The sequence below is a fragment of the Panthera tigris genome, chromosome D3 (genome assembly GCF_018350195.1).
Source record: "Panthera tigris isolate Pti1 chromosome D3, P.tigris_Pti1_mat1.1, whole genome shotgun sequence".
NCBI lineage: Eukaryota > Metazoa > Chordata > Mammalia > Carnivora > Felidae > Panthera > Panthera tigris.
The window spans coordinates 6,131,002-6,155,262 of NC_056671.1; the positions used below are offsets into that span (position 1 = coordinate 6,131,002).

The 24,261-nt window shown below is 43.8% G+C and overlaps 1 protein-coding gene across 1 annotated transcript; it reads right to left on the minus strand.

Moving 5' to 3' along the window:
* Positions 1-24,188, minus strand: GTF2H3 (general transcription factor IIH subunit 3). Its single transcript, XM_007079530.2, has 13 exons — positions 24,098-24,188; positions 21,416-21,495; positions 14,546-14,652; positions 12,399-12,565; positions 10,147-10,209; positions 9,223-9,252; positions 9,047-9,075; positions 6,582-6,656; positions 5,479-5,532; positions 2,287-2,355; positions 1,751-1,886; positions 1,601-1,637; positions 1-1,514 (listed from the first exon to the last, which is right to left on the minus strand). The coding sequence occupies exons 1-13, from the start codon at positions 24,108-24,110 to the stop codon at positions 1,445-1,447; spliced, it is 930 nt and encodes a 309-aa protein (XP_007079592.1). The 5' UTR covers positions 24,111-24,188; the 3' UTR covers positions 1-1,444.
* Positions 24,189-24,261: the final 73 nt, after the last annotated feature.

Below are 24,261 nucleotides of genomic sequence, written 5' to 3' on the forward strand. Positions count from 1 at the left end.
TAAAGCCTAAACAGAATTAAGCCAGTACACAAAACATTTCAAACAAAAACCTGATCAGCTTCTTTGAAATGATTCGTCTTTTAGGTATCTGATGACTCCTAGACCTAAAACAGCAATTTCCATTACTCTTAGGCTATGAAATATTAAATAGTATGTTTAAAAGACAAACAAGATTTTCAAACTTAAGGATTCACAAATACTTGCCAGGTGACCACCAAAATCTGTGTGTAATTAACAAAGTTATCAATCCAGAATACAAAATCTACCCGAAATCATCTAACCAAGTACCAAACTACTTAAACGAGACTCAGCTTCTGAGATGGCATAAAGAGAAAATTAAAATCTTCAGGTTTTTGTCAGTATACACCTGTTTGTTTTTGTCAATATACTTTTAAAAACAAGTCAAACCAGCCACCATTCCTGAAAGCCCTTCTTACATTGTACTGGAATTTGAAAGGACTGCTAATAACTTCAAGTTCACATAAAAAAATAGGGTTTTTTTTCTCATTGAAATTACAAATAATGTTTCTTCTGAACCTTTAGCATTTGTCAGTAGTAAACCCAAAGCTTCTAGAGAACAGTTCTCCAACATTATTGCTTTTTTTTTTTTTCCCCTCATTACAAAAGGAAAGAATTCTATCTGGGGGACAACACTGAACCGTAAAAAAATCCATTCTCCCCAAGAGAGTCCCCCTCTGAACCCAGACACCGGCTTTCACAAATCAGCTCTCACACAAGTATCTCTGAAGAAAGAGTTGCCGCCAGAGTCCTGCACCCACTCTCCTCACTCACTCAAGATCGGACTTTGCACTTACTTATTCGGTGACAAACTGTTACTATTTGGATGACTGTGTCCAGACACGGAATGATGTCAGAGAAAAGAAAACATATCTGTATCTGCAGCTAATCTGAATTTCGACAATCGGGAGTTTATTTTCATGACCAATGTAAAAGTCAGCTGCGGAATCAAGGAGGATGGTCTATGTTGAATAATGCCATCACCGCACGGTTGCTTTCTCCAAAACTGCACTCAAATGTCACGGGTCGTGCATTCACAGTAAGAACCTAGTCACGGGTAACAGAGTCCAAAGCCTGTGATCAGTCAGGACGGGCTGACTGACAAATGAGCACCTCATTTAAAAAAAAAAAAAAAAAAAAGTCACTAACTGATTTGTGCTTTCTTCTCTTCTCCCTTTGTGGCCAAAAACCAGTCAGAAACGATTTGGGGTACATTGCATAGAATGACTCCCTCAAAAAAAGCAGTCTCCCAAAAGCACAGGACGAGGATAATGGTTTAGAAATCTTTCCTGTAAGAAATGTCAGTAAAAATTATCCTACACATGCTGTATTTTTTCGGGGCCTTCCCAACACAGACTCTGCCATACAATTTCTATTCATAGGCTCGAAAAGATGGGCAGAGTGTGGGGGCGGGTGGATCTTACGATCATGCTGATGCTTTCAGTTTCTTTTTCTTGGCCTTCAGCACCGGAGGCAGCGAAATCTTAAAGGCTGTCCTGAAATGACACAGAGGACCACACTCTTCAGTGCTCTAGACTTTTCCAGTGTGAGCCAGCCACACAGCCTGCCGGGGGATACTTACTCGCAGGTGGTGCAGATAGGACTGAAATTGCAGAATACTGTAAATTGAACAAACAAAATAAACAGGATGTTGGAAAAAACCACAGTTATTTTCTGACCACCCCCCACCCCCGCACAACACACAAAAGGACAACCCTGTGCTTGAACTTACTTGACAAGCACACAGAACAGACATAGCCAATTTCAATAAGATTTCGATGACAGAAGCAAGCAGCCCGGTAGTCCACGTGAATCGGGGGTGGGAGGATTAACTGAGATCTTTGATCTTGATCGGGAAGAAAAACCCACTGGGGGGGGTGGGGGGGAAGGCAAGGAAGATAATTTTATTTAGAACATGGGGGAAAAGTAAGCAGAAGTCAGGATATAAATATCAAATATTAGCCAGTGAACACTAAGGAGAATAAATTAGGATCTTCCTTAAAAGTCTATCAAGAAATGCATTTTTATCCATCTCCCAGCGACCCAGCACATCCACACGCGGGCACCGTTCTGCGAACAGTCCTACAACCTTCTGCACACAGCCGCCTCCAGAGACCACCTGAAGTGCGTGCACCCTTGTAGGTTCCAAACCCCCGGGGCCACCATTTGCTCCTTCTTCTTCCAATTACTGGCCTCAGCCACCTTGCTCCCATTCATTCCCCCGGAAACGGGGCCTGTCCCTCGGACTCCAGGTGTCAGACTCCTTACCAGTAAATACTGCAGGAGGGAGGGCATCTGAGGCACCTTCAAGTACAGTCCCCCTGTGATGTCACAGGCCTGCAAGACATACAAAGGGCTCTCTGCCGAACTGGCACGTGCTTAAGCTTTTCTAGAGGGATGGAATTGTCACCAGGTCAGGTCTCCAAAGGAGGATATGACTGAGCAAATCAAAAGGGAATGTTCTCCCAGGGTGAGGGAGGACCACAGGCTTCCCGCTACCTCTCCAGGTTTCCAGCTATCTTATCCCCCGCCCAGGCACCCCACTCTTTCGCCCTTTGAAGACTTCAGTGTAGCACAGTATATGCCCTTTCTCCTGTGTTGGCTACTGACAAAATCTTTATTCCTGCCATGTTTACTCGTTTTCATTATATTTTTTAGCAACAGCTTTGAGATACTTCATAGGCCATAAAATTCAGCCTTTTAAAGTGTGTAATTCACTACTTTTTACTGTATTCAGCGTTACGCAACTGTCACCACTATCTAGATCCGGAACATTTCCTCACTCCGAAAAGAAACCCCAAACCTGTTAGCAGTCACTCCCACCCCCTTCCTCTAGTCCTGGGCTACCACTAGTCCACTCTCTAGCTCTATGGATCTGCCTGTTCTGGACACTTCGGATCAACGGACTTAGGCAACATGGGTCCTTTCCTTAGCATCGTGTTTTCAAGGTTCATCCGCGTTGTGGCACGTTATCAGCACTTCATTCCTTTCCATGACCAAATGCTATTCTATTGTATGGTTATACCACAGTTTGCTTAACCCCATTCATCTGTTGACGGACGCTTGGGTTCAAACGGGGGAAGACAGAAGAGTCAACCAGGTAAGTAAACGCAGAAATAACGTCACAAGTTATCGTTTCTACGAAGAAAAATGAAGCTGGGTAAGGGGACGGGGAGTGACACTAGACAGTCAGGGAAGGCTTCTCTGAGGAGGTGACTCAAATGAGGAAAAGCCTCAGAGGCAGAGGAAACAGCAAGTGCAGACAGCCTCAGGCTGCAGCGGGCCCTTGGTTTGAAAGCAACAGCAAGGAGCCCGGTGTGGCTGGAGCGAAGTGGGAGACGCCACGCGGACAAAAAGATACCCGGAAACCGTATCGCGTAGGGAGTACAGATGGCCACGGGAAGACTCTGGGTTTTCGTCCATCCCGCTGGGATGCCATGGGAGGGTTTTGAGCAGGTGGGTGTCAAGATCTGATTTGAAAGCTTCGTTCTGACCGCTGTGCTGAGAACCCACTTGGGTGGGCGTCAGCAAGGAAACAGAGGCCAGTCAACAGATCTTACCAGCTTCTGCTTGAGTGGTAGCAGTGAAGCGGAAGACACACGGTGGGATTCAGAGACTATTTCAAAGATCAAACCGACAAGATTTGCAAGGGTAGGAAAGGAGAAGAAGAGAAGAAACAAGTTAGAGTCAGAATTTTGGCCTGAGGCGCTGACGGTCTGAGCTGCCAGTTGCTGAGATGGGGATGCCCCTGGGAGGCAGCATGAAAACCTCAAGTTCCGATTTTGACATGTGAAACCTGACATGCTGCTGGCGGTCCAGGGGGAGATGCGCATATACAGCTGAATACTCAAGTCTGGAACCCACAGAGCCTGTGTCTGACCCACGCATATAAATGTGAGGGCCAGGGAGGCAGAGCTGGGATTTTTTCCTTTTATTTATCTTTTTTAATGTTTATTCATTTTTGAGAGGGAGAGAGAAGGAGGGAGGGAGGGAGAGGGAGAGGGAGAGAGAGAGAGAGAGGGAGAGAGAGAGAGAGAGAGAGAGAGAAACAGAGCGTGAGCAGAGGAGGGGTAGAGAGAGAGGGGGAGACACACAATCCGAAACAGGCTCCAGGCCCCAAGCTGTCAGCACAGAGCCCGACGTGGGACTCGAACCCACAAACCTCCAGATCGTGACCTGAGCTGAAGTCGGACATTTAACTGACTGAGCCCCCCAGGCGTCCCGCAGAGCTGGTATCTAAATTCATGGCACAGGCAAGATCTTCGAGGAGTTAGCAGACGCTGTGTAGGCTGAAACGTGCAGTTAAAAAACACGTACTCAACCTTTTTGGTTTTTTAATTCTGAGATATAACCATACGCACAAGACTATACATACATAACATGGAAGTATGGTTTTGATACAACGAACACCATGTACCTACCGCCAAGTTTAAGAAATAAGATCGTTCCAGAACCTCTGACTCTAGTGTACTTTCCAACTGTATCTCGTACTCTGCATCCTCAGTAGTAACCTAAACTCCGCGTTTTCCAGTTTTGTGCTTTTAACTGATCTTTTAGGAAATAATATTTCTTGTGGTCAAAAAACATTTATCTGAAGTTCAGCAGTATCTTTAGTCTTCTTCCCCCCCTTTTTGATTTAATTAAACCTCTTTTCCACACGTTTGATTAAAAAGCAACATCCAACAGTGCCATCCAACAGAAATATAATGTGGGCAATAATGTGAAATTTAACATTTTCTAGCCGCATAAAAAAGGGGAAAAAAACAGATAAAATTAATTTTAATAATTTTATTTAACTCAGTGTATTCAGAGTATTATCGTTTTAACATGTAATCAATACAGAAATCTTTACATTCTGTTCTTCACACTACGAAATTCACTGTTTATCTTGCACTTAACGGCACATCTCGCTTCAGACCAGACTCATTTCAAGAGCTCAACAGCCATGTAACTATCACGTAGGACAGCACGGATGTGGAGTTATGATCCAGTCTTTATAAAATGCTCTACTTGGTGATCATTCTTCCACCTATACCTTGTGTAGAGAGATCTGTCATGCTGTTCGCCTAAGATTAACAACGGTAATTTGAAGGCGACAGGATTTGAAGGGATTTTTTTTTTTCCCCTTTAAAAAATACTTTCCTGTGTCGTTGGACTTCATTTCAATGTGTGAGTCACTTTCACAGAACCAATCAAAGTCACTGTGTGGAGCATAAACAAACATTTTAAAGGAACCAGAGAGCCGTTCACCTGAAACTGCTGTGACGCCGCGTGTCAACTATACTTCAGTAAGAAAAATAAACTAAAACAAGGACCAGGAGATGCGAGTGCCCCAAGCTGCAGCAGCACACAGGCCAACCCTACAACCGGGTGCAGGCCGGTGAGAAGCATTCCCAAGAAATCAAGAGAGCACACCGTGCTCCCTGGACCACCCCCACCGCGCTTTCCTTGAACACGTACCTGTTGGAGGAGTCCCGAATCCGAGTCTAAAACACAGGCATCGATCAAAATATTCTGAAACGAACATTCCGGACACATTATAAGAGGAATAAGAATGACTAGCTTACACCAGGTAACTACTGTGTGCTACACTCCTCTCAAAATGCCTTATGTGATCCACAGGATAACTCTACAAGGTAGATACTGCGCATCTGCAGCTGAAGCACCCAGGCCCTGGCCAGGCCGCGGTCACAGAGCCGGCAGAAGGCAGTGCTGTCACCCGCCCCCTCCAGTCTGCCTGTCCCCAAAGCCCAGGGTCTTTCACTACAGCATGCGGCTGCTCCAACATGGAGAATAGTAGGCATGGACATGGGAGCATGTGGGGCTTAAAACTGAAGCTTTAAGAAAGTTTTTCTTAACATGTCAAAGAAGAAAATGTCTTAGTGATAATTCATTTGAATTAGTGAAAATTCACTCAAATATTTGCCAGGTAAAAATATCAAATCTTTCTAAGACCTCCCCACGCAAACAGATAGAGAAACTGAGGCAAGGTATGGTGTGAATTGCAAAGTAGGGATTCTTAGCCTGAGGCCCAAAGATGGGTCCAAGGATGGGCTAGACAAGGGTTCCACGAATTCCATGAAACTAAATGCAAAACTGGGTTTCAGAGTACCTTTTTCTGGGGACCCCTCGGATTCTCATGGGCTCCAGGACCCAAAACAAAGAAACGACTAATACAAAATATGAATTCCAGATTCCTAATCCACTGATGAGGCCAGTTAGTCAGACTACCTTTCTATGTAGGTCATTCAAAAAATAAAATTAATTCCTTCATAAGGAAACAAATATTCTTTAAAAAGAATGCTCTCCCTAGCGGGGGGAGGGGGAAACAGAGAAAGGCAGGCAAACTAAGAAACAGACTCTTAACTACAGAGAACTAATGGTTACCGGGGGGAGGGGGGGGAGGAGTGAGGAGGGGGGGAGGGGGGAGAAACAGGTGATGAGCACAGGGTGTCATGTGAGTGCTGAATCCCTAGACTGTACCCCCGAAACTAGTATTACACTGTATGGGAACTAACTGGAATTTAAATAAAAATTGCAAAGAAAAAATACTCCCAATTCACCTGCTTCTGTGCTGCGAAAATGACATTCATGAAGTTCATGTACTGCAGTGCGCTGTCTTCCGCAGCCTTAATCACCTGGAAATCATATCCACGTGAATACCTTGCGGGCACAGCCGAGTTCTCTGAATTAGAATTCATCTGCCTCGTTACCATTATTACATACTATCTATAGCATAAAGATGACTGCAGCAATTCCCCCCAGACCCTACCGCTCAAGAGAGGATCCTTGTTAATAGTTTCTAGAGAGCACCTGTTGGGGCACATATATACACTCACACCCAAAATACACACACACACACACACACACACACACACACACCCCAGGATGATCACCTAGTGTTCAGGAAACTGCTCTTTTTTTAAAAAACAAACTCCACACCCAATGTGGGGCTCAAACCCACGACCCCAAGATCAAGAGTTACGTGCTCGGGCCCCTTGGGTGGCTCAGTCGGTTAAGTGTCCAACTTCGGCTCGGGTCATGATCTCACAGCTCGTGGGTTCGAGCCCCGTGTCGGGCTCTGTGCTGACAGCTCAGAGCCTGGAGCCTGCTTCCGATTCTGTGTCTCCCTCTCTCTCTCTGACCCTCGCCTGCTCACATTCTGTCTCTCTCTCTCAAAAATAAATAAACATTAAAAAAAAAAAAAAAAAAGAGTCACATGCTCTACCATGCAGGCACCCCCTGCAATCTGCATTTTGATTCCACAGTACCTGGGGAGGAAATCTTGTATCAATGAATTTGCATGTACATCCTCCTTCGTGCTGACTTCATAGATTTCTGCTCTCTAACCAAGTATCTACAGAGGACACTGAAGCAGTTTCCAATCCTGAGTTTTAAACAGTGCTCTCATGAGCACCCACATACACACTTTACACGACCCCGACTAGCTCCAAAAGTAATCAGGGAGATTGCTAAAGTATATGCACATTAAATCTTGACAGAGGTTACCAAACTTTCCTCCAAAACAGTTGTACCAATTTACCCTCCATTGCAATTCAAGAGAATAACCAATCGGCAACACTCCCATCATCCCTGGGAACTGCCCATTTGTGCTGAGCAAGAAGGAAACAACGAAAACCCCGTTACTGGACGTTTATACTTCTGCGCTTACTAGGAAGGCTGGACGACTTCTCAAGCACTAACTGGCCATCCACATTCCTTCTTCTGCAGATTGCTCATATCGTCTACCCGTTTCTTTACAGTAAACCTTAACTTTTAAAACTTAGTTTAGAGCCCTTTTTCATTTTTAGAACCATGACATTAATCCTCTCTTAGGCAGCTATGCTGAAAATACTTTTCCTAATAGTTTTCCTTTCCTTCTTGTTTTGGGGGCTTATTTTTTTTGAGGTCTTCAGGTTTTCTTTAAAGTTTCACATCATGCTCAGCAAGGTCCTTCCCTATCCAAGATGCATATAAACAGGTATTTTCTTCCAGTGCTTTTATGACTTGAATTTTTACAGTGAAATGTTTGATTTACTAGATTTATTTGATTTGATTTACAAGATTTAGATGTGGGCATGAGCTCTAGGTGGGTTTTCCCCCAAATGGCCAACAAATTGGCCCATTACCTTCAACTAAATAATTCATTTTCTTGCCACAAACTTAAGGGCTTCCTTTCCACAAGTCAAAGAACTCCATTGACCTGGTTTTTCTCTGGATTCTAGTCTTTTCCATTTACCCTGTGTCTACTACTGTGCCAGAATCACAGTGTTACTACAGGTTTGCCATGTGCTTTAATGCCTGACAGGGCAAGTTCCTGCTTATTATTCTTTCAGAAAGCATTTGTCTATTCTCATTGATTTATTTTTCCAGATAAACTGTTGAATTTTTCTTTTTTTTTTTTTTTTTTTAAGATTTTATTTTTAAGTAATCTCTACATTCACTGTGGGGCTCAAACTGACAAGCCAAGATCAAGAGTCACACACACTCTACCAACTGAGCCAGCCAGGGACCCCTTACTCTTGAATTTAATTCCCCCCACTCTGCCATGAAAAATAAAAAAAAAACCTCATTAATATTCTGAAAATGCATTAAATTTATAGTTTAACTTTGGAAAAATTGACATCCAAGAGTAAAATTTGGCTCTCCATTCAATTCTCTCATGTCTCTCAGAGTTTTAGTTTTTCATCATAATCAGTTTTACACATTGTTGATTTATTCTGGATATTCAATATTTATTATAAATGGGTCTTGGGGCACCTGGCTGGCTCAGTTGGTTAAATGTCTGTCTAGCTCTTGATTTCGGCTCAGGTCATGATCTCACAGTCACGTGCAGGGCTCAGCACTAATAGCGTAGAGCCTCCTTGGGATTCTCTCTCTTCCTCTTTCTCTGCCCCCCCCTTTGCTCTCTCTCTCAAAATAAGAAAACTAAAAAAATAAATAGATAAATGGGTCTTACTTCCCGTTATGCTTTCTAATAGGCTGCCATTGGTATATAAACACAGTACTGATTTTTTCTTAATCTTACCAAAATCCTCGATTTCATTTCTTGATTATCTATAAAAAGATAAAAACAGATTACAATTTAACTGAATCTTATTAAACGTATTATAAGGTTTTCCAACCAATTTTTTTAAACAGTCCACCAAAATTATAGCAGTAAGATAAGGATTACAGGCCTCACAAAAAACCATAGACTCCTACCTTTAACCTCCTTGTTCATTCTATGAATATCTTATTTTTTTAGCATTAAGGAATTTTAAAATATTATTTGATTTCATAGATATTTATAGTAAACAGGAAAATAACCTCAAATTTTAAATCAATCCAGCATCCACTTAGCTGAAAAAAGAAATGCTCCACTTCCCACGTTAATAAACACACAAGACGGATTGGGGGTTTCCAATTACCAACCGCAATTAACTGGGCTTTGTAACCTGACCAAAACATGATCTTTGTCCCAGAATATTAAAATTACCAGGATATGATCCTTCTGTGATTGTCCACCACATCCTACATGTGAATATACTGGGACCACCAGTAAGTCAATAAGCCAGATAAGGTAAGGAATGTGAAAACCACACACAGATGAGAGGCACCCCCAAAGCCCAGGACAGAGGAATCTCTCAATACTCTCCCAAACAAAGAAATCAAATTACACAAGACTAGGAGAACATCACACAAACACAGACAACATCAAAACGCTCAGGAAGGTGTTCACTCTACGCTAAGTTCAAATAACCTGTGGGCCTGTGGAAAAACCCGCTCACGAATTAAGCCTCAGGATCAGTAAATGGCTCCTATAATCAAACACACTGTTACTAATTTGCAGAAGGCAGAAGAAACAAACACACCCAGCCCAGGCTGCAAGATACAAGCACCCCCAAGAATCTGCTGGGAGCAGGACATACTAGAGAAAATAAGAGTTTTCTTTTTTTTACATTTCAAGTTTGTACAGCTTATTTTAAAAATGTTCTAAAGCCAAGATAAACTATTTTTTGATTACCCACCACTTTAGAATACTCAAGCCTTTCACTAATATGGACACCCAAGGTTCTCAAAATTATCACAAGAAAGGTATGTTTCATGCACAAGACACCTTCTGAACGACTAAAACACCAAGGATACAGCAAAGAGCTTTGGCGAGGGATCCCGCCAGCAGAGTTTCCGTATGTTGACCCTTTATGTCACCTGCAAATAATAATAAAGTTAAAAAGTCAATTACTGGGCATTTTCTTGGACTAAAATAATTTTCAAACCAAAGCATTCATCCTGAATAAAACCAGACAACATGTCCGAATCAGGCTTAAAAACACAGAGATCTGTTCTCAGTATTGCTTAAATAAGCAATTTTTAACATTTTCTCAATTTAAAATATTCTGAGGGGATACAAAGTCTCAGTTTGGGATAAGTTCTGGGAATGGACAGTGGTGATGTTTGTACACCATGTAAATGTACTTAATGTCACCGCACCGTACATTTTTAAATGGCTAAAGAGTAAATTTTATGTTATGTGTATTCTACCACAATAAAAAATAAATAGGAAACACCCTGGGGTTATCTGGAAAGGTTCAGGTTTGTTATGACCTAAAAGGTACGAAAGGTCATGTACAGCACCTGATCTGAGTCTCTCTCTCCTCCGTCCCATCACCCCTCTGCCTCCCGCCCTTGGAGAGCTGCCTGGCTTGTGGATAGCGGGTCGAGCAAGCCCTCTAGCTGTGGCAAGCAGGGACGATGCTGGCAACTTATTTGACGCCTTGAGTGAAGAGTTAAGCAGCTCAAGAGGGTGGAGATCCCAGACGGACATCTGGCCTGCAGCTGGTCCTGGAGCACTGATACCCCTGCCCGTGAGTGAGGTCAGACCAGGAATCCTGTCTTGAACACCATACTGAAAAGTTGAGACTTTACCCTGGAGGCCAGTGGTTCTTGAAATGTGATTCTGGAACCAGGTATAGGAGCATCACCCAGGAACTTAACAGACACACAAATTCTTGGGACCACCCTCGACCCACAGAATCACAAACTGCAGGGTGGGACCCAGCATTTTGTTTTAACAAGCCCCCAGGAGACTTTTACCAGCTTTACCGGGGTATAACTGACAGATCATAAAATTCACTCCTTTTAAGAAAACAATTCAGTGGTTTTTAGTAAATTTAGAGAGTTGTACACAATTACCACAACCCAATTTCAGAACATTTCCTTTTACCCCAAAAGATCCCTTGGGCCGGTCCCAATCGCATGGTGCTGCCCCGGCCCCAGGAAACCACGAACCTACTTCCTGTCTCTAAAGAGTTCCCTTTCCCTTCCAGGTGATTCTGACACGGGCTACGGTTTAAAAAACACAGCCTACGGGCAATAGGGAACCAGTAACAGCCTTTAAGCCAGGAAACAGCAGCTCTGATTTTCAGAAAGATAACTATGAGTGGAAAGACCTGAATGGGGACAGACAGAAGTCAGTGAACAGAAGCCACTACAATGATCCAGAGGAGCAGTGCTCGACCTGAGCAACTGTGCCCTATAGGGGATATTTGGCAAAGTCTGAGACATTTAGTTATCACAACTGGGGGATGTTATGGCATCTAATGGGTCTAGGCCAGGGATGCTGCTAAATATCCTCCAAAGCACAGGGCAGTTCCCACAACAGAGAATTATCCAGCCCAAAATGCCAATGGTGCTGGGGTTGAGCCAGATGACAGAGAATTGGGAGGCAGATTTTGGAGGTACTTCTAAGGCTAAACTAATGGGATATCATGGCTGACTAGATGGTGAATGTGAGCAGTAAAGAGTCAAAAATGAACGCTTTGAATTTGGAAACGTAGGTGGAGGGGTGTGGCAGAAACTGGGGGTGGAAATGGCGGTGTGACTGGGAGGGAAAGATAATGAACCCAGTCTGGGGTGTGTCAGCCAGACTGTGGACCCCTCTGTGGAGACATTTGCTGGAAGAAAGGCTACATTAAAGATCAAGACTGGGAAGTGTTCACATAGAAATGATAATTAAAGGTAAGAGCGGATGAAAACATACAGAGGAAGAAAAAAGAAGAATATAATGTGCAGAATTAAAAAACCTATTTTTTTATGGGACAAGATGAAGGAAAAGTCAGAGATGGAAGAATGGTCCTAAAAAGAGGAGAAACAGGACAAAAGGATATCCTTAGACGCTGAGTGTGTTTCAAGAAGTAGAGGCTGGCGGACAGTGGGAGAGGCTGGCGAGGTCAGGCAACCGGGGCTCAGGCTTCGATGAAAATGATTTTACAAAAGAAAAGAGAGAGAACGCAAGTAAACAGTCCCAGGAACCCCAAGTCTCTCGACTGCGAGCCTCAAGGACCTCCACATTCAACTGCCGATTGTACAAAAATATAATGGGCAAAGAAATCCATTACTCTTGGTCATGAGATCTTTAATTTCTTCAGCAATGACGTCATTCGCTGCTGTGAACAACTCGTATTTGCCGTCTTTGCTCCCTGAGGGGCTGAATTCAGAAGGAGGGTTGCCGGGGTCTCCAAAGAAGTCTCCAAGTCTGCCATTCTTCCCAGGATATAAGAATCGACTGAAACGGGGGGGTGGGGGGGAACACGAGTTACACCAGGACTCTGTCCTCACTAAACACCCAGATGAAATTCAGCACAGAAAACAAACAAAAACCACGCCAATTCTGCCTCGCAAGATTCTATAATAATTGGCAAACGCGAGTCTACCACCGGACAGTGTTTCAATGATCCCCCTGTTTTCTCAAAAGTGAGAGGAAATAAAGCCGGCCCCAGTCTCTCGACATGCTTCGAGGTGGTTCTCATCCTACTTTCTCAGATGCCAGTCGGGAGGAGAGTCATACCAAATTCTATCTTAGGGCTGGTTTATTATTTGAGGGGTATTCACCTACCCCCCGTAATACAAATCTGGTCCAAGGGCCCCTGAAAAGATCCTCCCAGTGCTTCATGATTTTTATAGTAATCCTGTAAAACACAGCTTTGATTTTTCTAACAACTGACCACTGTGCCTTTTATAGTTTTTCTTTTGATATCTTAACCAAATCAGTGAGGTCTCTTACATTCAATTTTTTTTTTTAATTTTTTTTAACGTTTATTTATTTTTGAGACAGAAAGAGACAGAGCATGAACGGGGGAGGGGCAGAGAGAGAGGGAGACACAGAATCGGAAGCAGGCTCCAGGCTCTGAGCCGTCAGCCCAGAGCCCGACGCGGGGCTCAAACTCACGGACCGCGAGATCGTGACCTGAGCCGAAGTCGGACGCTTAACCGACTGAGCCACCCAGGCGCCCCTCTTACATTCAATTTTGAGAAAACTGCATGGTGATCATGGGAGCGAGGGCACTTACTTGGTGGCTCACGGGCTCTTTCGACACAGCCGAGAGAGCAGCCCCGAGAAACGAGGACGGAGGACCACCCACCTCATATGAAACAGGCTGGTACACGAGAGTCACTTCTCCCACAATGTGACTGACATCTAGTTAAGACACACAAGAACTGTGTCTTGCCCGGAGAATCAGATTCTATGGTCAGTGTATGCGCGCAGAGTAAATATGGTCAAAATTAACAGTGAAAATATGTACCGTGTACACGGTCATGTCTGCAGAGAAGCTCCACACCTACACACCCGTCCCGACGTGACTCACGTGCAGCCAGGTTCTACACTCGTGTTAGAAAAGGTCACTGTTGGGGCGCCTGGACGGCTCAGTTAGTTGAGTATCTGACTTTGGCTCAGGTCATGATCTCATAGTTTGTGGGTTCGAGCTCCACATCGGGCTCAGTGCCGACCGCTCGGAGCCTGGAGCCTGCTTCGGATTCGGTGTCTCCCCCTCTTTCTGCCCCTCCCCTACCTGTGCCCTCCCTCTCTCAAAATTAAATAAATAAACATTAAAAAAGACAGATAGAAAGAGACAGAAAGAAAAGAAAAGAAAAGGAAACAAAGGAAAGGAAAGGAAAGGAAAGGAAAGGAAAGGAAAGGAAAGGAAAGAAAAGAAAAGAAAAGAAAAGAAAAGAAAAGAAAAGAAAAGAAGAGAAGAGAAAAGAAAAGTTAACTGTTTCTTCTGCTGAGCACCAGATGGGACAGTTGGCCTCGGTTAAAAGCCTACATAACAAGAAAAACCCTCATCTGTAAACACTGGAATCACACCCGGAGCAGTAAAATATTACACTCTGAGAAGTACGCAGGAGTCAAGACTGGCTGAGAGGAAGCGGAATCACACCTGCCCTCTGGAGCAGACCCACAAGGACAACAGGATAGGAGCGACCTGCCCCACTTGATAATCCTCCCTGTTCTTTGCCTACAGAGTATGGCTGACTCCATGTAAGTTACCTGTGCACATGATGCAACTCTATCAGATGTCAGCTAATGAGGTTTCCGACATTCATTCCTTTCAAAGGTGCACGTACCGATTCTTGACGCTGTCAGTATTGTTCAACGCTATAGAAAAATATCTTTTTTGCACTACAGGAAAGGAACAGTACATGCCGACTGGCATCAAAATCTCACAAGTGTGAAGCCCTGAACAGGTACTCACGACAGTCATACCTTTCTTGAATGTGGCTTGCTATCACGGCAAGTTTGTTGGAACGATTCATGAATAAATGAGAATTTCCCAGCACCATCACAGCATCTATGCATTTTGATAAAGTAAACTGTTGAAAAATAGAAACCATAAGAAAAGATAAAGCAGGTACCCAAATAACTAGGTTAGGTCTTGAAATGATAAAGACTTCATTTAAATTTTAGACAATTATTCACTGCTGAAACTCGCTCAGGAACCCCCTCCTCCAAAGCCATAAACCAAAACACTTGAAAGTTAGTTTTCTAATTTTATTTATCTGAAATGATTTCTACATCAGTGCATTATTCCACAAATATTTTCTGTACGACATTTAAGGAAAACAAACATGTTACACATTCTATGATAAAATTACTAGAAAACTACCACCACGCAGAACAGATGATTAATATACATACCGATTAAATTAGTGATTCGTAAAAGTTTTCCATTCATTCAGTCACTAAGTATGCTAAGCACCTGTTATATGCCAGGCAAAGATCCCTTCTTCCATCGAGCTTACATTTTCTTAAGCACTAATATTACTAAAACATGTAGGTGAATATATTTATAATCCTGGAATAAAGCATGTTTCTCTTAAAGGAAAAAATACTTCAGGCAGCAAATAAAACACTGATAAATTCCACTTTATTTAAAAAAAGTACAACAAACCTATTAAAATTTCTATATGGCAAAAAAAGTGACTATAAACAAAAGTGAAAGGCAAATTACAAACTGGAAAAAAAAACTGCAATATATGACAAGCAAAAGGTGAACTTTCTAATATAAAGAGTATCCACAAATCATTAAAAAAAATAATACCCAGAGAGGAAAATGTGCAATGCCCCAAGAGAGAATGGGCCATCAAATATACTAAAAGCAAACTGAGATAACTTTTATGGTACATCCTATGGGCAAAAGATAAGACAAGGAAAGAGAGAAGTGCCAGGGTGACTCAGTCAGTCAAGCGTCTGCCTCTTGATTTCAGCCCTGGTCGTGATCTCACCTTTTGTGAGATCAAGTCCTGCGTTGAGCTCCGTGCTGACAGCACAGAGTATGCCTGGGATTTCCTCTCTCTCTCTCACTCTCTCTCTCTCTCTGCCAAGCCCCCGTCTCTCAAAAATAAATAAATAAACTTAAGAAAGAAGAGGGGGGCACCTGGGTGGCTCAGTTGGTTAAGCATCCGACTCTTCGTTTCGGCTAAGGTCATGATCTCACAGTTTGTGAGTTTGAGCCCCGTGTCTGGCTCCACGCTGACAGTGCAGAGTCTGCTTGGGACTCTCTCTCTCCCTCTCTCTGCCCCTCCCCTGCTTGTGCTCTCTCTCTCTCTCTCTCTCAAAATAAATAAGCTTAAAAATTTAAAAACAAAACAAAACAAAAACAAGGCAAGAGAACATCTTATTTGGGTACAAAAAAAAAAAAGGAATTCTCATATACCACTGATGAGAGTTCAAAATAAAAGTTTTTTGAGGCGTAATAGGGTAATATGCAGTCATGTGCTGGTCTATACGATGGAAAACTATTCAACAACAATAAAAAGGAATGCATTACTGTAACAACTTGGACAGATCTCAAAATAATTATGCTGAGTAAAGAAACGAGACCAAAAGAAATCCCACTACATATTGTTTGATTCCATTTACATAAAAATCCAGAAAATGCAAACTAATCTATAATGACAAAACAGATGACTGGTTGCCCAGGGGCAAAGACCAGCAGAGAGAAGTAGGCAGGATAAAGGAACATGATGAAACTTCTGGGGGGGGGGTCACAGATTTATATGTTCATTATTTTGATTGTGATGATAATTTCATGAATGTATACATATACAAAAACATATCAAACTGAACACTTTAAATATATGCTATCCATTGCATGTCAGTTATATCTCAATACAGCTGATTTTAACTTTGATTTTTCTTTTTATTTACTTTTTTTAAGTGTGCTCTACGCCCAACGTGGGGCTTGAGCTCAAGACCCCAAGATCACAAGTTGCACGCTCTACCAACTAAGCCAGCCAGATGCCCCTGGATAAAGCTGACTTTAAAAAAGACACCATTAAGAAAATGAAGAGACAGGTCACAAAGTCATAGACCCGGAGAAAATATTTGTGAATCATATACTTGGAAAAAGACTTATATCCAGAATATATGAAGAATTCTTACAATTCAGTAATAAGAAAACAAACAGCCCAATTTTAAAATTGGGCGTAATAACTGAATATGCATTTCAACTAAAAAAATATGACGGGGCGCCAGGGTGGCTCAGTCTGTCAATTATCTGACTCTTGATCTCGGCTCAGGTCATGATCTCATGGTATGTGAGATCGAGCCCCATGTCAGGCTCTGCACCGACACCATGGAGCCTGCTTGGGATTCTCTATCTGCCCCTTCTCTGCCCTTCCCCCGCTCACAGTCTCTCTTTCTCTCTCAAAATAAATAAATAAACTTAAAAAAAAAGAAAATATGACGCCTAATAAGCATATACTATATACATAATACACATACATTATATCTGTATATATAACAGTCGTGAAGGAAATGCAAATTAAAACCCCAATGAGATACCACTACTTACTTACTAGAATGATTATTTAAAAAAAGACATGTGTTGGCAAGGATGTGAAGAAACTACAACTCTTACACACCTCTCAAAGGAATCGAAAACGGCGTACCCACTCCACTCTTTAAGTCTGGCAGCATCTTAAAAAGTTAAAACTAAACTCACCACATGACCCAGCAACTCAACTCATAGGCATCTAGCTACTCAAGAGAAATGCAAACATACGTCCACAAAGACTTGTTTGAGAATTATTTGAGCATTATTCCTAACAATCAAAAAGTGGAAACAATCCAAACATTCATGAACAGATGAACAAGAGGTATAGCCACACAATAAAATACTATTCAGTAATAAAAAGGAACCAGCAATACATACTACGACATGGATGAACCTCAAAAATATTATATTAAGTGGAAAACAAAATCAAAATAGTGCATATAACCAAAACTCACCCGATAGGAAAAACATCATTCAAAACTTTAATAACCATTAAAAATTTAATTCATAGTTTAAAACCTCCCCCAAAAGCAAACTCCAGGCCCAGATGATTTCATTGGCATTTCAAGAATGGACACCTGGCGTGCCTGGGTGGCTCAGTCAGTTAAGTGTCTGACTTTGGCTCAGGTCATGATCCCTCTCTTCCCGAGCCTGAGCCTGCGTCAGGCTCTGTGCTGACAGCTCGGAGCCTGGAGCCTGTTTCAGATTCTATGTCTCCCTCTCTCTCTCTGCCCCTCCCCTGCTTGCACTCTGTCTCTCTTGCTCTCAAAAATAAACATTTTTGGGGGCGCCTGGGTGGCTCAGTCGGTTGAACGTCCGGCTTCGGCTCAGGTCATGATCTCGCGGTTCGTGGGTTCGAGCCCCACATCGGGCTCTGTGCTGACAGCTCAGAGCCTGGAGCCTGCTTCTGATTCTGGGTCTCCTGCTCTCTCTCTGACCCTCCCCTGCTCATGCTCTGTCTCTCACTGTCAAAAATAAATAAACATTAAAAAAAAATTTTTTTAATAAATAAAAATAAACATTTAAAAAATCTTTTTTAATTAAAAAAAATAAAATAAAAAAATAAAGAATTGATACCAAATTCAAAATAATCTGTTCCAGAAAACAGAAAAGAAGACTTCCCAATTCATCTTACGAAGCCAGTATCACCCTTGTGTCAAAACCAGCCAAAGGTGGGGCGCCTGGGCGGCTCAGTCGGTTGAGCGTCCGACTTTGGCTCAGGTCATGATCTCGCGGTTCATGGGCTCGAGCCCCACGTCGGGCTCTGTGCTGACACCTTGGAGCCTGGAGCCTGCTTCGATTCTCTGTCTCTCTGTCTCTGTCTCTCTCTCTCTCTGCACTCCCCACCCCCCGTCAAAAATAATATAAACATTCATTTCTTTTAATTTATATGGAAATGCAAAGGAACTAGAATAGTTGAAAAAAATAATTTTGAAAAAGAAGAAGAAAGCGGGAGGAACCAGCCAGCTGGAGCCCAAGACCTACTATCTAGCTATCGTAATCAACACTCTGTGGTACCGGTGGAGGGAGAGACAGAGAGCGCAAAGGAACAGAAAGAGCACCCAGAAATAAACCCACACCCAAGTCACCCAAAAAACCCATCACCCAAGTGATTTCTGACGAGGCTGCAAAAGCCATTCAGTGGGGAAAAGGTAATCTTTTCAAATCTGGCGCCGGAGCAAATGGATCACACAGAGGCAAAAAAATGGAAGCTCAACTTAAATTTCACAGCTTGTTCAAAAAAAATAATTCAAAGTGGATCGTGGATTTATTTGGTCGTTTTCTCTAGGATTTCATTTTTAAGTAATCTCTACCCGCCCCCCCGCCCCCCCCCCCAACGTGAGGCTCGAACTCTCGACCCGGAGATCATGAGCTGCACGCTCTGTGGACTGAGCCGGCCCTCCTGGATTATGCATTGACACGTAGAACGTTTCACAGAAAACGCTGCAGGAAATCTTTAAGACCTAGAGCAAGGCTGAGAATTCTTATAGCACCAGAAGCACAAGCTGTATTTTTTAAATATCGAGAAACCGGGCTTGATCAAAATTGAAAATTTTCTGCTCCGTGAGAGGCCACCAGAAGAGGATAAAAAGACAAGCTAAAGCTTGGGAGAAAATACTTGCCAGCAAGATATCTGACAAAGGGCTTATATCTAGGACACGTTTTTCAAATCTCGAAATTCAATAGTTAAAAATAACCCTAACACCCCAATGAGAAAATGGACTAACGACATGAAAAGACACGTGAGGAGGCCGATCTGTGTGGCAAATAAGCCTACGAGAAGATGTGCAGCATGTCTAGCTATTAAGGAAATGCGATTAAGACCACGATAAGGTGGCATTCCACGCTCATTACAACGGCTAATATAAAAGACAGCGACCACATCAAACGCCGGTGAGGAGAGGGACAAACGGGATCCCTCACGCTTGCTGGTGGGAGCGTACAGCCATTCTAGAAAACAGTACAGCAGTTTCTCATCCAACCAAACGTGCGATCACCATGCAGCTGCGATCCTGGACATTCATCCCACAGAAATGAAAACTGACATCCACCCAAAAACCTCCATTCAAATCTTCAGAGCAGCTTTTTATGTAGTAACCAAAACCTGAAGAAAACCACCCAAATGTCAAAGCTTTACCAGGTGAGTGACGAAACGAGCTGTGGCATATCAGTCCGCGGAACACCGCTCAGCCATAAAAAGGGCAAACTTTGATACATGGAACAACCTGGATGGATCAAGGGCATTCTGTTTTGTTTTTAAATGTTTAATTTTATTTTTGAGAGAAAGAGCACGCATGCGTGGAGCGTCGGGTAGGGCAGAGACGGGGGGGGGGGGGGGGGGGGGGTGGAGCGGATGAAGGATCCAAAGTGGGCTCTGCGCTGTCAGCAGGGTTCAAACTCATGAACTCCAAGATCGTGACCTGAGCCGACATCAGGCGCTTATCCGACTGAGCCAGCCAGGCACCCCAAGAGCATTCAGCTGAGTGAAAAAAGCCAACCTCAAAGGCTACACACTTTATGACCTATTTACGTAACAGAACTATAGCACTGGAGAACAGATTAGATCAGCATTTATTAGGGTTTAGGGACCAGGACTGTCTAAAGTGTAGCAACTATATTATTATTACTATTTTTTTTTTTAATTTGAGAGAGAGAGAGAGAATGCATGACTGGGGGAGATGGGTGGAGGGGGAGAGAAAGAGAGAGAGACAGAGAAAGAGAGAGAGAGAGAGAGAGAGAGAGAGAGAGAGAATGAGTCTCAAGCAGGCTCCACTCCCAGTGTGGAGCCCAACACGGGCTCCATCCCATGACCCTGGGATCATGACCTGAACCGAAAGCAAGAGTTGGACACTCAACCAACTGAACGACCCAGATGCCCCAGGTGTAGCAACTATAAAAGGAACACAAGTGACGGGGCACCCGGATGGCTCAGTGGGTTAAGCATCCTACTTCAGATCAGGTCATGATATCATATCACAGTTCACAAGTTCGAGCTCCACATCAGGCTCTATGCTAACAGCTCAGAGTCTGGAACCTGCTTCCGATTCTGTGTCTCCCTCTCTCTCTGCCTCTCCCCTGCTCACACTCTGTCTCTCTCTTTCAAAAATAAACATTCAAAAAAAGTAAAAATAAAAAAAAAGGAGCACTGTGATGAAACAGCTCTCGTCCTGACTGTGGTGGTAGTTCCACAAATCTATACATGCGACAGGGACAGCATAGCACCGCACGTACACACGCATGGATGGGAATCTGCTGTGATCCGAATAAGGTCTGAAGAGCATACTGGTGTCAGTTTCCTGGCTTCACTCCTGTACTTGAGATACAGGAGGTGTTACCACTGGAGGAAGCCGGAGCAAGTGTGCACGGGGCCTCTCTGCACCATTTTTTTAACAATTTCTTATGAGTCTGTAATTATTTCAAAACAAAATACTTCAAAATAGATTTTTTTTAAAGGCCTACATATTGCATGGAATACATGAAATGTCCAGAAAAGGCAACATAGAGACAGATAGCAGATCACTGGCTGCCTGCAACTAGGGGGTAGAAGCATTGACTGTGAACAGGCATGAGGGAACTTTTTGGGGGTGATAGAAATAGCCTAAAATGAAAGTGTGGTGGTGGTTACACTATTTTATTGTGATTTTTACTAAAAAAGCATCGAATTGTACATTAGAATGGATGAGTTTTATGGTATGTAAAGGACTTTACTATAGCTGATTTTTTTTTTTTAAAAAAGCAATATAAACACACACTCAATTAAATCAGAATTATCCAAAGGCCTCCTCAAGCAATCTTACCTGAGATTCCTTTAATCCTTGTTTCCCCCACCAAATTGGGTTGGTATCAACTATGATAACCAGAAGATTCAATTCATCTTCTGAAAATATTAACAAAAAATAAAAACGTTAGCCTCATGGAAGCAGAGCAAAGCTAACATTCCCAATTTGTAAATTAAACCCACACCAGGCACCACCACTTGCCTTTACATGTGTATCAACCTACAATCATGAAATTAACAAAAGGCCATGTTCTTTTAATAATCTAAAGCTCTGTGGGCCCTTAGCAGGCTCTTGCCTGCTCTCTGCACCCCTACATCTTTGATGCACTAGAACGGAAGCTCCGTGAGGGGGGGACTCTTCCTCCTCTGCTTGTAGCACAACTGCCTAACATGTGGTAGACGCCCAATAAATACCTAACAAACGAAGCCCAAATATTCATTTTAAATGCCTGGTCAAGCACAGAACGCACCGATTAACCAGTTAATATGCAATAGTGGTAGAATTTCAGGCACGGAGGGGTTGAAGGGAGACACTGGACTCAGTTTGGCCTCAAGTCTATCAAATATACTAGCAGCGAGGCCAACTGTGATTTGGAACCAAAAATTTTTTTTAACTAGGCTCCACGCCCAGGGCAGAGCCCAACACTGGGCTTGAACTCACAACGCGGAGATCAAGAACTGATCTGAGATCAAGGGTCAGACACTTAACCCACTGAGCCACCCAGGCACCGCAGGAACCAATTTTTTAAAGGTGAAAACCAAAGAGGGAAAAGCAATTGCTATGTAAAGATTTTACTGGGAATAGGCTACTCTCCAGAGTTAGGCACAACTAGACAGGCTAACAACACCATGAATTCATTCAACAAACACTGACACTAAATACCAGTGTCAGGTGCTGGGGATACTGGGTTCAAGCCCTCAAGGAGTCTAAATTCTAACCGAGGTGAGAGACACACAAACCCGTAAGTCCTTGCCGTTATGAAAAACCCAGGATGCTCATTTAATAGCAAAAAGCAGTAACGCCTTTCCTGCCCCCCATACCTTCTTCCTGCAGTTCCACCTCCTGTATCGGGATAATCGACCTGAACTATGGCATTCCTGCTCTGCAAATGAAAGTAACTTGCGCGAAGTCACATGGCCCGCTGGCAAGTAGCGAAACACCCTGCTATGAAGACAGGTCTGCAGGACTCTAAAGACTAGCTTTTCAATGCCTCACTGGCCGCTTTGACCCTCTTTTAACGACACTCAGAACTCACTGCCTCATTTTACAGCTAGTTGTGTTTCTGATCTCTGTTGCCAGCTCTGCTAAATCTAGCCCACCAGACCGGACTCCTTACAGAATGAGGATTTTTGCTAACCCTAGGGTGAAATAACACATGCAAACCACACGCACAAAGACGCCTAGCACAGAAGCAGCACTTAGTAACTGTCTTTCACAGGACTTCCTGTGAAAGACACGCCTCCACCCGTAAGCCCACACTCCTTTGGCCTCATTCCCCATGAGGCCCCATCCCACAATTCTCAAGGTCACTCCCTGCCACCACCCGAAGCCTGAGACGAAGACAAAGTGCTGCCTTTCAGGAGAGACGGGTATCCATACACACGGCACTGCCCTGTGATTTTTCCTTCTTTGGGCCACGCCAGGCCTGCCTCCCTCACAGCCCTGGGGTATCTTAAAAAAAGATAAAGGAAGCATGGGCAGTTGTTACAGCCTCTGAAATGATCTATTTCCACTCTTGCTGCCACGGTCCCTTCTCCACACAGCAGTCAAAGTGACCTTTTAAAATTATAAATCAGGGACGCCCGGGGGGCTCAGTCGGTTAAGCGTCCGACTTCGGCTTAGGTCACGATCGCACGGTTCCTGGGTTCGAGCCCCATGTCGGGCTCTGTGCGGACAGCTCAGGGCCTGGAACCTGCTTCGGATTCTGTGTGTGTCTCTCTCTCTCTGCTCCTCCCCCACTCATGCTCTGTCTCTCTCTCAAAAATAAATATTTTTTAAAAGTTTTTGAATTATAAATCAGATGGTACCAACTCTTTGCTTGAGACCCTACAATGGCTTCACACTACACTTAAAAACAAAGCTCAACCTCTTTACCTTGGCCCACAAGGGCCATGCATCTGCCTAGCTCTCTGATCTCATCCTTTTAGCTCATTTCGCTTCCACCACGCTGGTCTCTTTTTTTTCTTAAGACATTAGGCTCTACAACTGGTAGTTTAACGTATGGATGAAAGTCTCTCCTTTCTATCCCTCAAGTTCCCCATTTCTATCTCACTGTAACGCAGTGGCTCAACTTGCCACGGCGCCTTCGCATAGTCATTCAAGACTCCGTTTCAGTACCGGAGCTCTTATCGGAAGTAGATGCGCCTCGACCATCCAGTATATCGTCTTCACACCTCTTGTCACCCTTCGAAGCTATTCTTATTTACTTGCCTACTGTCTGCCTCGCCCGCTAGACTGTACCCTCCCCGAGGGCCCTCGTCTGTCATGTTCTCAGCCGTACTGCGCAGCGCATGAAATAACGCCTGGCACACAGGACGCCGTTCAGAAATATTTACTGAATAAATGAATTCTTTTGCTACTCCCCTAAAGACCAAACACGTTGCACCCGGCCCCCGACATAATGCTCCACCTGGGTGGTCCTGGCCAGGCCGAGCCCGCCCAGTCCCGGGGTCGGGGGGTCCCTCCCAGCACGGCCCTCACCGTCTGACACCATGGCAGCCAGGATCCCCCCACGCCCCGGCAGCAAGCAGTCAAGTATTCCTCCCGGCTCCTGGGCACCCGACTTCCGGCGCCGCCGCGTGACGCAAAGGCGGCTCCGCCCAGGCCTCGCGCCGTACCCACGGCCCCGCCCCCAAAGCGCCGGA